General features: G+C 60.8%; 1 protein-coding gene across 4 annotated transcripts in view; it reads left to right on the forward strand.

Annotated features, from left to right (window-relative positions):
- The window catches only part of PIK3C2A (phosphatidylinositol-4-phosphate 3-kinase catalytic subunit type 2 alpha), a 252,274-nt gene extending 239,947 nt beyond the window's left edge, over positions 1 to 12,327 (forward strand). For all 4 annotated transcript variants that reach the window (XM_073659041.1, XM_073659039.1, XM_073659042.1 and 1 more), the window contains 13 exons: positions 3,258 to 3,350; positions 3,420 to 3,549; positions 3,808 to 3,944; positions 4,628 to 4,797; positions 4,928 to 5,084; positions 5,471 to 5,580; positions 5,666 to 5,870; positions 6,878 to 7,002; positions 7,083 to 7,200; positions 8,714 to 8,795; positions 8,936 to 9,045; positions 9,132 to 9,257; positions 9,629 to 12,327. In XM_073659041.1, the coding sequence (XP_073515142.1) occupies positions 3,258 to 3,350; positions 3,420 to 3,549; positions 3,808 to 3,944; positions 4,628 to 4,797; positions 4,928 to 5,084; positions 5,471 to 5,580; positions 5,666 to 5,870; positions 6,878 to 7,002; positions 7,083 to 7,200; positions 8,714 to 8,795; positions 8,936 to 9,045; positions 9,132 to 9,257; positions 9,629 to 9,811 (1,746 nt within the window). In that variant the 3' untranslated portion in view covers positions 9,812 to 12,327. The remainder of the gene's footprint in view (positions 1 to 3,257; positions 3,351 to 3,419; positions 3,550 to 3,807; positions 3,945 to 4,627; positions 4,798 to 4,927; positions 5,085 to 5,470; positions 5,581 to 5,665; positions 5,871 to 6,877; positions 7,003 to 7,082; positions 7,201 to 8,713; positions 8,796 to 8,935; positions 9,046 to 9,131; positions 9,258 to 9,628) is intronic.
- Positions 12,328 to 13,174: the final 847 nt, after the last annotated feature.

A 13,174-nucleotide genomic window follows, 5' to 3' on the forward strand; every position in this document is an offset into this window, starting at 1 on the left:
CATGTTTTAATATATCATTAGGACTGACCCGTGTGTGTATATGTGGGGGAGCAGGGGGCTGACCCGTGTGTGTATCTGTGGGGGAGCAGGGGGCTGACCCGTGTGTGTATATGTGGGGGAGCAGGGGGCTGACCCGTGTGTGTATATGTGGGGGAGCAGGGGGCTGACCCGTGTGTGTATATGTGGGGGAGCAGGGGGCTGACCCGTGTGTGTATCTGTGGGGGAGCAGGGGGCTGACCCGTGTGTGTATATATGTGGGGGAGCAGGGGGCTGACCAGTGTGTGTATATGTGGGGGAGCAGGGGGCTGACCCGTGTGTGTATCTGTGGGGGAGCAGGGGGCTGACCCGTGTGTGTATATGTGGGGGAGCAGCGGGCTGACCCGTGTGTGTATCTGTGGGGGAGCAGGGGGCTGACCCGTGTGTGTATATGTGGGGGAGCAGGGGGCTGACCCGGGTGTGCATCTGTGGGGGAGCAGCGGGCTGACCCGTGTGTGTATCTGTGGGGGAGCAGCGGGCTGACCCGTGTGTGTATATATGTGGGGGAGCAGCGGGCTGACCCGTGTGTATATATGTGGGGGAGCAGCGGGCTGACCCGTGTGTGTATATGTGGGGGAGCAGGGGGCTGACCCGTGTGTGTGTATATGTGGGGGAGCAGCGGGCTGACTCGTGTGTGTGTGTGTGTGTGTGTGTGTGTGTGTGTGTGTGTGTGTGTGTGTGTATATATGTGGGGGAGCAGCGGGCTGACCCGTGTGTGTATATGTGGGGGAGCAGCGGGCTGACCCGTGTGTGTATCTGTGGGGGAGCAGGGGGCTGACCCGTGTGTGTGTATATATGGGGGAGCAGCGGGCTGACCCGTGTGTGTATATATGTGGGGGAGCAGCGGGCTGACCCGTGTGTGTATATGTGGGGGAGCAGCGGGCTGACCCGTGTGTGTATATATGTGGGGGAGCAGCGGGCTGACCTGTGTGTGTATATATGTGGGGGAGCAGCGGGCTGACCCGGGTGTGTATCTGTGGGGGAGCAGCGGGCTGACCCGTGTGTGTATATATGTGGGGTAGCAGCGGGCTGACCCATGTGTGTATATGTGGGGGAGCAGCGGGCTGACCCGTGTGTGTATGTGGGGGAGCAGCGGGCTGACCCGTGTGTGTATCTGTGGGGGAGCAGGGGGCTAACCCGTGTGTGCATATATGTGGGGGAGCAGCGGGCTAACCCGGGTGTATATATGTGGGGGAGCAGTGGGCTGACCCGGGTGTATATATGTGGGGGAGCAGCGGGCTGACACGTGTGTATATATGTGGGGGAGCAGCGGGCTGACCCGTGTGTATATATGTGGGGTAGCAGCGGGCTGACCCATGTGTGTATATGTGGGGGAGCAGCGGGCTGACCCGTGTGTGTATATATGTGGGGGAGCAGCGGGCTGACCCGTGTGTATATATGTGGGGGAGCAGCGGGCTGACCCGGGTGTGTGTCTGTGGGGGAGCAGCGGGCTGACCCGGGTGTGTATATATGTGGGGGAGCAGCGGGCTGACCCGTGTGTATATATGTGGGGGAGCAGCGGGCTGACCCGGGTGTGTGTCTGTGGGGGAGCAGCGGGCTGACCCGGGTGTATATATGTGGGGGAGCAGCGGGCTGACCCGTGTGTATATATGTGGGGTAGCAGCGGGCTGACCCATGTGTGTATATGTGGGGGAGCAGCGGGCTGACCCGTGTGTGTATATATGTGGGGGAGCAGCGGGCTGACCCGTGTGTATATATGTGGGGGAGCAGCGGGCTGACCCGGGTGTGTGTCTGTGGGGGAGCAGCGGGCTGACCCGTGTGTGTATATATGTGGGGGAGCAGGGAGCTGACCCGTGTGTGTATATATGTGGGGGAGCAGCGGGTTGACCCGTGTGTGTATATATATGTGGGGGAGCAGGGGGCTGACCCGTGTGTGTATATATGTGGGGGAGCAGCGGGCTGACCCGTGTGTGTATATGTGGGGTAGCAGCGGGCTGACCCATGTGTGTATATGTGGGGGAGCAGCGGGCTGACCCGTGTGTGTATATATGTGGGGGAGCAGCGGGCTGACCCGTGTGTATATATGTGGGGGAGCAGCGGGCTGACCCGGGTGTGTGTCTGTGGGGGAGCAGCGGGCTGACCCGTGTGTGTATATATGTGGGGGAGCAGCGGGCTGACCCGTGTGTATATATGTGGGGGAGCAGCGGGCTGACCCGGGTGTGTGTCTGTGGGGGAGCAGCGGGCTGACCCGGGTGTATATATGTGGGGGAGCAGCGGGCTGACACGTGTGTATATATGTGGGGGAGCAGCGGGCTGACCCGTGTGTATATATGTGGGGGAGCAGCGGGCTGACCCGTGTGTATATATGTGGGGTAGCAGCGGGCTGACCCATGTGTGTATATGTGGGGGAGCAGCGGGCTGACCCGTGTGTGTATATATGTGGGGGAGCAGCGGGCTGACCCGTGTGTGTATATATGTGGGGGAGCAGCGGGCTGACCCGTGTGTATATATGTGGGGGAGCAGCGGGCTGACCCGGGTGTGTGTCTGTGGGGGAGCAGCGGGCTGACCCGTGTGTGTATATATGTGGGGGAGCAGCGGGCTGACCCGTGTGTGTATATATGTGGAGGAGCAGCGGGCTGACCCCTGTGTATATATCTGGGGGAGCAGCGGGCTGACCCATGTGTGTATCTGTGGGGGAGCAGCGGGCTGACCCGTGTGTATATATGTGGGGGAGCAGCGGGCTGACCCGTGTGTGTATCTGTGGGGGAGCAGCGGGCTGACCCGTGTGTATATATGTGGGGGAGCAGCGGGCTGACCCGTGTGTGTATCTGTGGGGGAGCAGCGGGCTGACCCGTGTGTGTATCTGTGGGGGAGCAGCGGGCTGACCCGTGTGTATATATGTGGGGGAGCAGCGGGCTGACCCGTGTGTGTATCTGTGGGGGAGCAGCGGGCTGACCCGTGTGTATATATGTGGGGTAGCAGCTGGCTGACCCGGGTGTGTATATGTGGGGGAGCAGCGGGCTGACCCGTGTGTGTATCTGTGGGGGAGCAGCGGGCTGACCCGTGTGTGTATCTGTGGGGGAGCAGCGGGCTGACCCGTGTGTATATATGTGGAGGAGCAGCGGGCTGACCCCTGTGTATATATCTGGGGGAGCAGCGGGCTGACCCGTGTGTGTATCTGTGGGGGAGCAGGGGGCTGACCCGTGTATCTCCTCCATCATGCCGCCTGTATGTGACCCGCTCGTACTTGTCCTCTGCAGGGTTGCTCTTTCTTCAATTCGAACGCTGTTCCCCTTAAAGTGGTGATGGTGAATGCAGATCCCATGGGAGAAGAGATCCACTCTATGTTTAAGGTAACGCCTCGTCCATGTGTGTAGATACCTCTGCTCCGGGCCGGACTCCCGCTGTATCCTGTGTCTCAGGTGGGCGAGGACCTGCGGCAGGACATGCTGGCCCTGCAGATGATCAAGATTATGGACAAGCTGTGGCTACAGGACGGCCTGGACATGAGGATGGTCATCTTCAAGTGTCTGTCCACCGGCACTGACAGAGGTAGTGTGCACGCCCTGTGCCGTATGTCGCCTGGGGGGGTAGTTGTACCTGCGCTGTATGTGATGGGGAAATTGTACCCTGCATTTTGTGATTGGGGGGGGGGGGTGGAATATACCCTGCTCAGTATATGATGGGGAAATTGTACACTGCTCTGTATGTGATGGGGGGAATATACCCTGCACTGTATGTGATGGGGGGGGGATGATATACCCTGCATTTCATCCCTTGTCTCCCACTTCTCGGCCCTTTATTCTCCAGGTTTGGTGGAGTTGGTCTTGTCGTCTGAGACGCTGAGGAAGATCCAGGTGGAGTATGGGCTGACGGGGTCTTTTAAGGACAAGCCTTTGGCTGAGTGGCTGCGGAAATATAACCCCTCAGAGGAGGAGTATGAGAAGGTAATGCTGGAGGCGTGTCGCTCCCGCGTGTCGCACCCGTATGACTCTCCCGCGTGTCGCACCCGTATGACTCTCCCGCGTGTCGCACCCGTATGACTCTCCCGCGTGTCGCACCCGTATGACTCTCCCGCGTGTCGCACCCGTATGACTCTCCCGCGTGTCGCACCCGTATGACTCTCCCGCGTGTCGCACCCGTATGACTCTCCCGCGTGTCGCACCCGTATGACTCTCCCGCGTGTCGCACCCGTATGACTCTCCCGCGTGTCGCACCCGTATGACTCTCCCGCGTGTCGCACCCGTATGACTCTCCCGCGTGTCGCACCCGTATGACTCTCCCGCGTGTCGCACCCGTATGACTCTCCCGCGTGTCGCACCCGTATGACTCTCCCGCGTGTCGCACCCGTATGACTCTCCCGCGTGTCGCACCCGTATGACTCTTCCGCGTGTCGCACCCGTATGACTCTCCCGCGTGTCGCACCCGTATGACTCTCCCGCGTGTCGCACCCGTATGACTCTCCCGCGTGTCGCACCCGTATGACTCTCCCGCGTGTCGCTCCCTTGTGACGCACCCGTATGACTCTCCCGCGTGTCGCACCCGTATGACTCTCCCGCGTGTCGCACCCGTATGACTCTCCCGCGTGTCGCACCCGTGTCGCTCCCTTGTGACGCGGCGTCTCTTCCAGGCCTCGGAGAACTTCATCTACTCGTGCGCCGGCTGCTGTGTGGCCACCTACGTCCTGGGGATCTGTGACCGGCACAACGACAACATCATGCTGCGCAGCAGCGGACACATGTTCCACATTGATTTCGGGAAGTTCCTGGGACACGCTCAGATGTTTGGGACTTTTAAGAGGTATAGTGGATGGACGCAGAGGCCTCGTCGCTGTAGATGGCGGCCGCCCCCAATGTGAATGAGGTTGAAGAGGGGACACGGGGGGCACTGATGGTACCCATGACGCAGTCACCACCTTGTCTTCCTGCAGGGACCGAGCCCCCTTTGTGCTGACATCAGACATGGCGTACGTCATTAATGGAGGGGAGAAGCCCACCAGCCGCTTCCAGCTCTTTGTGGACCTGTGCTGCCAGGCGTACAATCTGCTCAGAAAACACACAAACCTGTTCCTGAACCTCCTGTCACTGGTGAGGGTCTCACCCGGTCCCCCGCAACGTGCGGGTGTCCTCCTGAGCTGCCCCAGCACTATCAGACACTGGAGGGGCTAATCCTGGGGTCCGTGCACTCGGACCCTCATCTGTACACCATCTTTGTGTTGTATTCATTATGGTTATTCTTCTCGGCTGAGTTAAATATTTTAATGAGGGGATATGGAGCTTGATGGGTAACGTGTATAGAGAAGCCGGGAGATGGTGGGAAAATGATGTTTGTTTCAGAAAAGGCAAGAGTGCGGAGAATTTTTGACACCCCCCCTCCCCCTTAGTTATATACTGCAGGCAGTAAGTGGTTAATGGGTAGAAGGACCTGCGATCCTGTGATCGCCTGTCATTAATGCCGTGTCTTCCATGATCAGATGCTTTCTTCCGGGCTGCCGGAGCTCACGGGCCTTCATGATGTGAAGTACGTGCACGACGCTCTGCAGCCGCAGGCCACGGACGCCGAGGCCACCATCTTCTTCACTAGGTGAGCAGCCTTCCTCTGTCCTCCGTGACGTGAGCGTCTCCTCCTCCTCCTCCTCTTCATGGTGCCGCCGTGCTGCTTCTTCCAGGTTAATTGAGTCCAGTCTGGGCAGCGTCGCCACAAAGTTCAATTTCTTCATCCACAATCTGGCGCAACGATTTTCTGGGCTCCCAGCAAACGACGAGGCGATCCTGTCCTTCTCCCCGAAAACGTACTCTCAAAAACAAGATGGTCGCATAAGAGAAGCCTCCATCTTCACCTACCACAAGCGATACAATCCGGATAAGTATTACGTGAGTCTGTCATTAGCGCCCTCTCGGCCCCGTCTACATTCCACGACCCCTCGCCAGCCACGAGCGCGTGAGTGCCACCTAGTGAGCAGCTCCTGCCTTATCCCAGCCTATGGACCGCAGTAACGTCTCGCACTGACCGCCAGACTGCGGGTGAAAGGTTAATGTGAGAGCGCCTCCTAGAGGGACCCGGGGAGATTTATAGAAATCTTTATTATCTGATGAGCACAAGCTTCCAGCCGCCTCGAGATCCTTCTACCAAAGTTCTAGATTTTTCCAAAATTTCCTTCTATAGAGATGTCTATTTTATTACGACCACGTGTCTTCTGGTCAGTCCTCATACATTGTCCTGCGCAGGGGATCATCGTCATCACCTGCCATCTCCCGCCTTCCCTCTGCCTCCAGCCCTCTGCCTCCAGCCCTCTGCCTCCAGCCCTCTGCCTCCTGCCCTCTGCCTCCAGCCCTCTGCCTCCTGCCCTCTGCCTCCAGCCCTCTGCCTCCAGCCCTCTGCCTCCAGCCCTCTGCCTCCAGCCCTCTGCCTCCAGCCCTCTGCCTCCTGCCCTCTTCCTCCTGCCCTCTGCCTCCTGCCCTCTCCCGTCTGCCTCCTGCCCTCTCCCGTCTGCCTCCTGCCCTCTGCCTCCTGCCCTCTGCCGCCTGCCCTCTGCCTCCAGCCCTCTGCCCTCTCCCGCCTGCCCTCTCCCGCCTGCCCTCTCCCTCCAGCCCTCTGCCTCCTGCCCTCTTCCTCCTGCCCTCTGCCTCCTGCCCTCTCCCGTCTGCCTCCTGCCCTCTCCCGTCTGCCTCCTGCCCTCTGCCCTCTGCCTCCTGCCCTCTGCCGCCTGCCCTCTGCCTCCAGCCCTCTGCCCTCTCCCGCCTGCCCTCTCCCGCCTGCCCTCTGCCTCCAGCCCTCTGCCGCCTGCCCTCTGCCTCCTGCCCTCTGCCGCCTGCCCTCTGCCACCTGCCCTCTGCTGCCTGCCCTCTCCCGGCCGGCTCCTCACTGACTGTCTCTGCAGATCTACGTGGTGAGAGTGACGCGGGAGGCGCAGGAGGACTCGGCCTTCATCTTCCGCACCTTCGATGAGTTCCAGGAGCTGCACAATAAGCTCAGCATCTTGTTTCCTCTCTGGAAGTTACCGGGGTGAGTGAGGGCAGCGCTGCGCGGCAGCCGGTGATGGTTGGCGCCTTTTCCCAGCAATCCCCAGTTATTTTCTTTCTTAGTTTTCCAAGTAAAGTCGTCCTGGGAAGAACTCACATAAAAGACGTGGCCGCAAAAAGAAAGGTCGAGCTACACAGCTACGTGCAGAGCCTGCTGAGCAGCGGCGCCGAGGTGTCCGAGGCAAGTACTAAACCTGCGGGGGGGGGGGGGGGGATTGTACCCTGTGCCGTATGGGGGGGGGGGGGGGGGGGGGGGGGAGTGACTGTACCCTGTGCCGTATGTTTTTTTTTTTTTTTTTTTTCGTGACTGTACCCTGCGCCGTATGGGGGGGGGAGTGACTGTACCCTGCGCCGTATGGGGGGGGGGAGTGACTGTACCCTGCGCCGTATGGGGGGGGGGGAGTGACTGTACCCTGTGCTGTATGGGGGGGGGAGTGACTGTATCCTGCGCCGTATGGGGGGGGGGAGTGACTGTACCCTGCGCCGTATGGGGGGGGGGAGTGACTGTCCCCTGTGCTGTATGGGGGGGGGGGGGGGAGTGACTGTACCCTGCGCCGTATGGGGGGGGGGGAGTGACTGTACCCTGTGCTGTATGGGGGGGGGAGTGACTGTACCCTGCGCCGTATGGGGGGGGGTGACTGTACCCTGTGCTGTATGGGGGGGGGGGGGAGTGACTGTACCCTGCGCCGTATGGGGGGGGGGTGACTGTACCCTGCGCCGTATGGGGGGGGGGAGTGACTGTACCCTGTGCTGTATGGGGGGGGGGGGAGTGACTGTACCCTGCGCCGTATGGGGGGGGGGAGTGACTGTACCCTGCGCCGTATGGGGGGGGAGAGTGACTGTACCCTGCGCCGTATGGGGGGGGGAGTGACTGTCCCCTGTGCTGTATGGGGGGGGGGGGAGTGACTGTACCCTGCGCCGTATAGGGGGGGGAGTGACTGTACCCTGCGCCGTATGGGGGGGGGGAGAGTGACTGTACCCTGCGCCGTATGGGGGGGGGGAGAGTGACTGTACCCTGCGCCGTATGGGGGGGGAGAGTGACTGTACCCTGTGCTGTATGGGGGGGGGGGGAGTGACTGTACCCTGTGCTGTATGGGGGGGGGGGGAGTGACTGTACCCTGCGCCGTATGGGGGGGGGAGTGACTGTACCCTGCGCCGTATGGGGGGGGAGAGTGACTGTACCCTGCGCCGTATGGGGGGGGGAGTGACTGTCCCCTGTGCTGTATGGGGGGGGGGAGTGACTGTACCCTGCGCCGTATGGGGGGGGGGAGTGACTGTACCCTGCGCCGTATGGGGGGGGAGAGTGACTGTACCCTGCGCCGTATGGGGGGGGAGAGTGACTGTACCCTGCGCCGTATGGGGGGGGAGAGTGACTGTACCCTGCGCCGTATGGGGGGGGGGGGGTGACTGTACCCTGCGCTGTATGAGGGGGGGGGGGTTGTACCCGGTGTGTGGGGGGTTGGGGGTTGTACCCGGTGTGTGGGGGGTTGGGGGTTGTACCCGGTGTGTGGGGGGTGAGTGGTGGGGAGGCAGCGGCGCTCTCCGTTCTCCAGCGCGTCCTCAGCTTGGTGAGCACATCACGCCATCATCTTTCGGCCTTCTGCCAGGATCCCGATATTTCTGCTCTTGTGCGACGTCCTGACACTTTGGGGCTCGGCCTCGTCTCCTCTCATGTGTCCTTGTTGATTTCTCAGTGTGACCTGGTGTATACGTTCTTCCACCCGCTGCCTCGTGACGAGAAGACCGATGGCTGTGACGTGGCTGTGCAGGACACTGGTACAACGCCCCCGTGCCTGAAACCCCCCCCTTACCCCATGCCTGACGCCCCCCTTACCCCGTGCCCGACGTCCACCCCCTCCCCATGCCTGACCATGTGTCACTTGCACTGTATAATAATCCCACCCTTTCTCACCCAGGTGAGCCCCCCCTCAGTCCGGGAGCTGGGAAGATTGAGGGAGAAGTGAAGTTATCAATTTCTTATCGGAATGGGACCCTCTTCATCATGGTGATGCACATAAAGGACCTGGTGAGCGGTGGTCTGGAGCTCTGAACCTGCGAGCGCCGTCTGGTGCCCCCCAGATGACTGATCACATAGATGGCTTCTCATTGCAGGTGACGGAAGACGGCACCGACCCAAACCCGTATGTGAAAACCTATCTGCTCCCCGACCCCCACAAAACATCCAAGCGCAAAACCAAGATCGCCCGGAAAACCTGCAACCCGACCTTCAATGAGATGGTGAGCGGCTCGGGGGCCCGGCCCGTCGGTGCGCGGCTCGGGGGCCCGGCCCGTCGGTGCGCGGCTCGGGGGCCCGGCCCGTCGGTGCGCGGCTCGGGGGCCCGGCCCGTCGGTGCGCGGCTCGGGGGGCCCACCCGGTGGACGGAGGTCTTGGTGAGATGTTGTCATTGCTCCTTCAGGGCCCGTCTGGTGAATTCATTCTGCGATTCCTGTAATTTTGGCCGTGATTGCAGAGACCCTTATTATTTTTGCATTTCTGGGGGTCTTTATATATTCCCTTGTGCTGTGTGTCTGGCAGGAGCTGCCAGGCTTCCCTACATGTGGCACCTCCATGCTTTACACTGCAGCTCATGTTGTCGTTGCCTCCACAGCTGGTGTACAGCGGATACAGTAAGGAGACGTTGCGGCAGAGAGACCTCCAGCTTGGTGTCCTCAGCGCCGAGTCTTTGCGGGAGAACGTCTTCCTCGGGGGCCTGACGCTCGCACTGAAAGACTTCAACCTGAAGCAGGAGACGGTGAGCTGGTACAAGCTGACCGAGGTGCCATACTGCTGAGCCGCTCCGGACCGAGCCATCACCGGACCAAGACGTCACCGCACTGCCTGGAAGCCGCCACCACCACTATTACGCAGCGTCGGCCGCCGTAACCCACTAACCGCGCGACTTCTACATTCCACGACCACTCGCCAGCCACGAGCGCGTGAGCGCCACCTACTGAGCAGCTCCTGCCTTATCCCAGCCTATGGACCACAGCGACATCTCGCACTGACCGCCAGACTGCGGGTGAAAGGTTAATGTGAGAGCGCCTCCTAGAGGGACCCGGGGAGATTTATAGAAATCTTTATTATCTGATGAGCACAAGCTTCCAGCCGCCTCGAGATCCTTCTACCAAAGTTCTAGATTTTTCCAAAGTTTCCTTCTATAGAGATTTCTATTTTATTACAACCGCGTGTCAGTCCTCGTACATTCGCCATCACCCCCCGCCGTATGCACAGTACGATTGTCCTGCGCAGGGGAGCGCCGTCACCCCCCACCGTATGCACAGTACGATTGTCCTGCGCAGGGGAGTGCCGTCACCCCCCGCCGTATGCACAGTACGATTGTCCTGCGCAGGGGAGCGCCGTCACCCCCCACCGTATGCACAGTACGATTGTCCTGCGCAGGGTAGCGCCGTCACCCCCCACCGTATGCACAGTACGATTGTCCTGCGCAGGGGAGCGCCGTCACCCCCCGCCGTATGCACAGTACGATTGTCCTGCACAGGGGAGCGCCGTCACCCCCCACCATATGCACAGTACGATTGTCCTGCGCAGGGGAGCGCCGTCACCCCCCACCGTATGCACAGTACGATTGTCCTGCGCAAGGGAGCGCCGTCACCCCCCGCCATATGGACAGTACGATTGTCCTGCGCAGGGGAGCGCCGTCACCCCCTGCCGTATGCATAGTACGATTGTCCTGCGCAAGGGAGCGCCGTCACCCCCCGCCGTATGGACAGTACGATTGTCCTGCGCAGGGGAGCGCCGTCACCCCCCGCCGTATGGACAGTACGATTGTCCTGCGCAGGGGAGCGCCGTCACCCCCCGCCGTATGCACAGTACGATTGTCCTGCGCAGGGGAGCGCCGTCACCCCCCGCCGTAGGCATAGTACGATTGTCCTGCGCAGGGGAGCGCCGTCAACCCTCACCGTATGCACAGTACGATTGTCCTGCGCAGGGGAGCGCCGTCACCCCCCACCGTATGCACAGTACGATTGTCCTGCGCAGGGGAGCGCCATCACCCCCCACCGTATGTACAGTACGATTGTCCTGCGCAGGGGAGCGCCGTCACCCCCCACCGTATGCACAGTACGATTGTCCTGCGCAAGGGAGCGCCGTCACCCCCTGCCATATGGACAGTACGATTGTCCTGCGCAGGGGAGCGCCGTCACCCCCTGCCGTATGCATAGTACGATTGTCCTGCGCAAGGGAGCGCCGTCACCCCCCGCCATATGGACAGTACGATTGTCCTGCGCAGGGGAGCGCCGTCAACCCTCGCCGTATGCACAGTATGATTGTTGGGGCGGTTAGTTTATGAATGTCTGCAGGTCCCTGGCTCGTGGTACCTGAACTGGAGGCTTATTAGGGACATTGTGCTCGTCATACCGGGTAGGAGGAGGCCTGACGCAGGTAGGAGGAGGCCTTCTGCAGGGTCCCTTTCAGTGACCGATCGGATTCCTCTCTGGTTGTGTTCTTGTAGCAGTGGATCGGAGCTGCACATCCCCCGCACAGATGTAAATATATTGCATCCCATGGCCCCAGAGACACACACCTCTCCTGATTTCCTCTGTGCAGTGGATTTGGAGCAGTGTATCAGAGGAGCTGATCACAACTACACATGGTTTCTCATCCTTTACATTTGGTGGCTCATTCGGATCCTCTGTGATTCCAGGTTGTCCTGCGGTTGTGAGCCCTGAATGTCCGGACGATCAGACGCCAGATTATCAGAATTTTACCGTATGTGGAGAGCGCAGCATCGGGACAGGAGATCCACCTGAGGTGGCGTGTCTGCCCCATCCAGCGCTCCTGGGGTGGGCGCGTGGGCGCGTGGGCTCCATGCCGGCGCTCCTGGGGTGGGCGCGTGGGCTCCATGCCGGCGCTCCTGGGGTGGGCGCGTCGGCCCCTTTGCCGGCGCTCCTGGGGTGGGCGCGTGGGCCCCATGCTGGCGCTCCTGGGGTGGGCGCGTTGGCCCCTTTGCTGGCGCTCCTGGGGTGGGCGCGTCGGCCCCTTTGCTGGCGCTCCTGGGGTGGGCGCGTCGGCCCCTTTGCCGGCGCTCCTGGGGTGGGCACATCGGCCCCTTTGTCGGCGCTCCTGGGGTGGGCGCGTCGGCCCCTTTGTCGGCGCTCCTGGGGTGGGCGCATCGGCCCCTTTGTCGGCGCTCCTGGGGTCCAGCATCATGTATAGACTGTACATTGTATTTATTGTTTGTCCTCAGCGTCCATATTTTACCAGCACAGTTTTATTCACCATTTCTATGTATTGGCCAAATCTAACATTTCTCACTGTCCTAATAAAATTTTGCTAGTTTTGCATTCACATTGGATGTGTGATTGATTCAGAGCAGCGCTCATAATTCTGCGGTCATTTTCTCTTATATCAGCTAATTCTTCTGCACCAGAGATAAGACGACATTTTCCATAACGTCTGCAGACACTGAACAAGCAAGTGAGGCTGGAAGAGGCCGGCTCTAGAGAGCAACACGCTTCATCCTAAAGAAAGGAGCTGGCAGCATTCAGAGAGTGCGCGGCCCTGTGTCCATCTGCGAGAGAGGGCCCCGGCACAGGGCCCAGGGTCCTGATAGGCCCACATCCACGCAGCACCAGAGCGGGGGCTGGGGGGCCGCTGCGTCAGGATGGTGTTCAAGAAGATGTTCTGCTCCATAATGGAGGAACGGACATTAATGATTTCATGGCGCCACCGTGCTCTGCCGCGCTGGACACGTCACTGTCCCCACAAGCTACATCCCCTCTCAGGCTTTAAAGTATGTGCGGCGCCCCCTGCAGTGGGAACGGTGGCTCTTGGGGGGCTCTCCAGCTTCCAGTAGCCAATCTGGGTGCAGCCTTGACGCTCTGCGGTGCAGAATAAGGCGGCTGCACGCTGTGCCATCCTCCCTCACCCGCTACAGAGGAGTCACCGCATATAGGGATTTTATAGGTATAAATCACTGGGGCCTGCGGCCTCATGGCAAGTGACAGCTCAACTACCCCCCCCCCTGGAGTCCCAGCCCCTGGATTCTCCCCAGCCTGGCCTCTGCTCCCCCCCTGGATTCTCCCCAGCCTGGCCTCTGCTCCCCCCCTGGAGTCCCCCCAGCCTGGCCTCTGCTCCCCCCCCTGGAGTCCCCCCAGCCTGGCCTCTGCTCCCCCCCTGGAGTCCCCCCAGCCTG

Source organism: Phyllobates terribilis, unplaced genomic scaffold, assembly GCF_046119375.1.
Source record: "Phyllobates terribilis strain yellow unplaced genomic scaffold, ASM4611937v1 Scaffold_13__5_contigs__length_258822181, whole genome shotgun sequence".
Lineage (NCBI taxonomy): Eukaryota > Metazoa > Chordata > Amphibia > Anura > Dendrobatidae > Phyllobates > Phyllobates terribilis.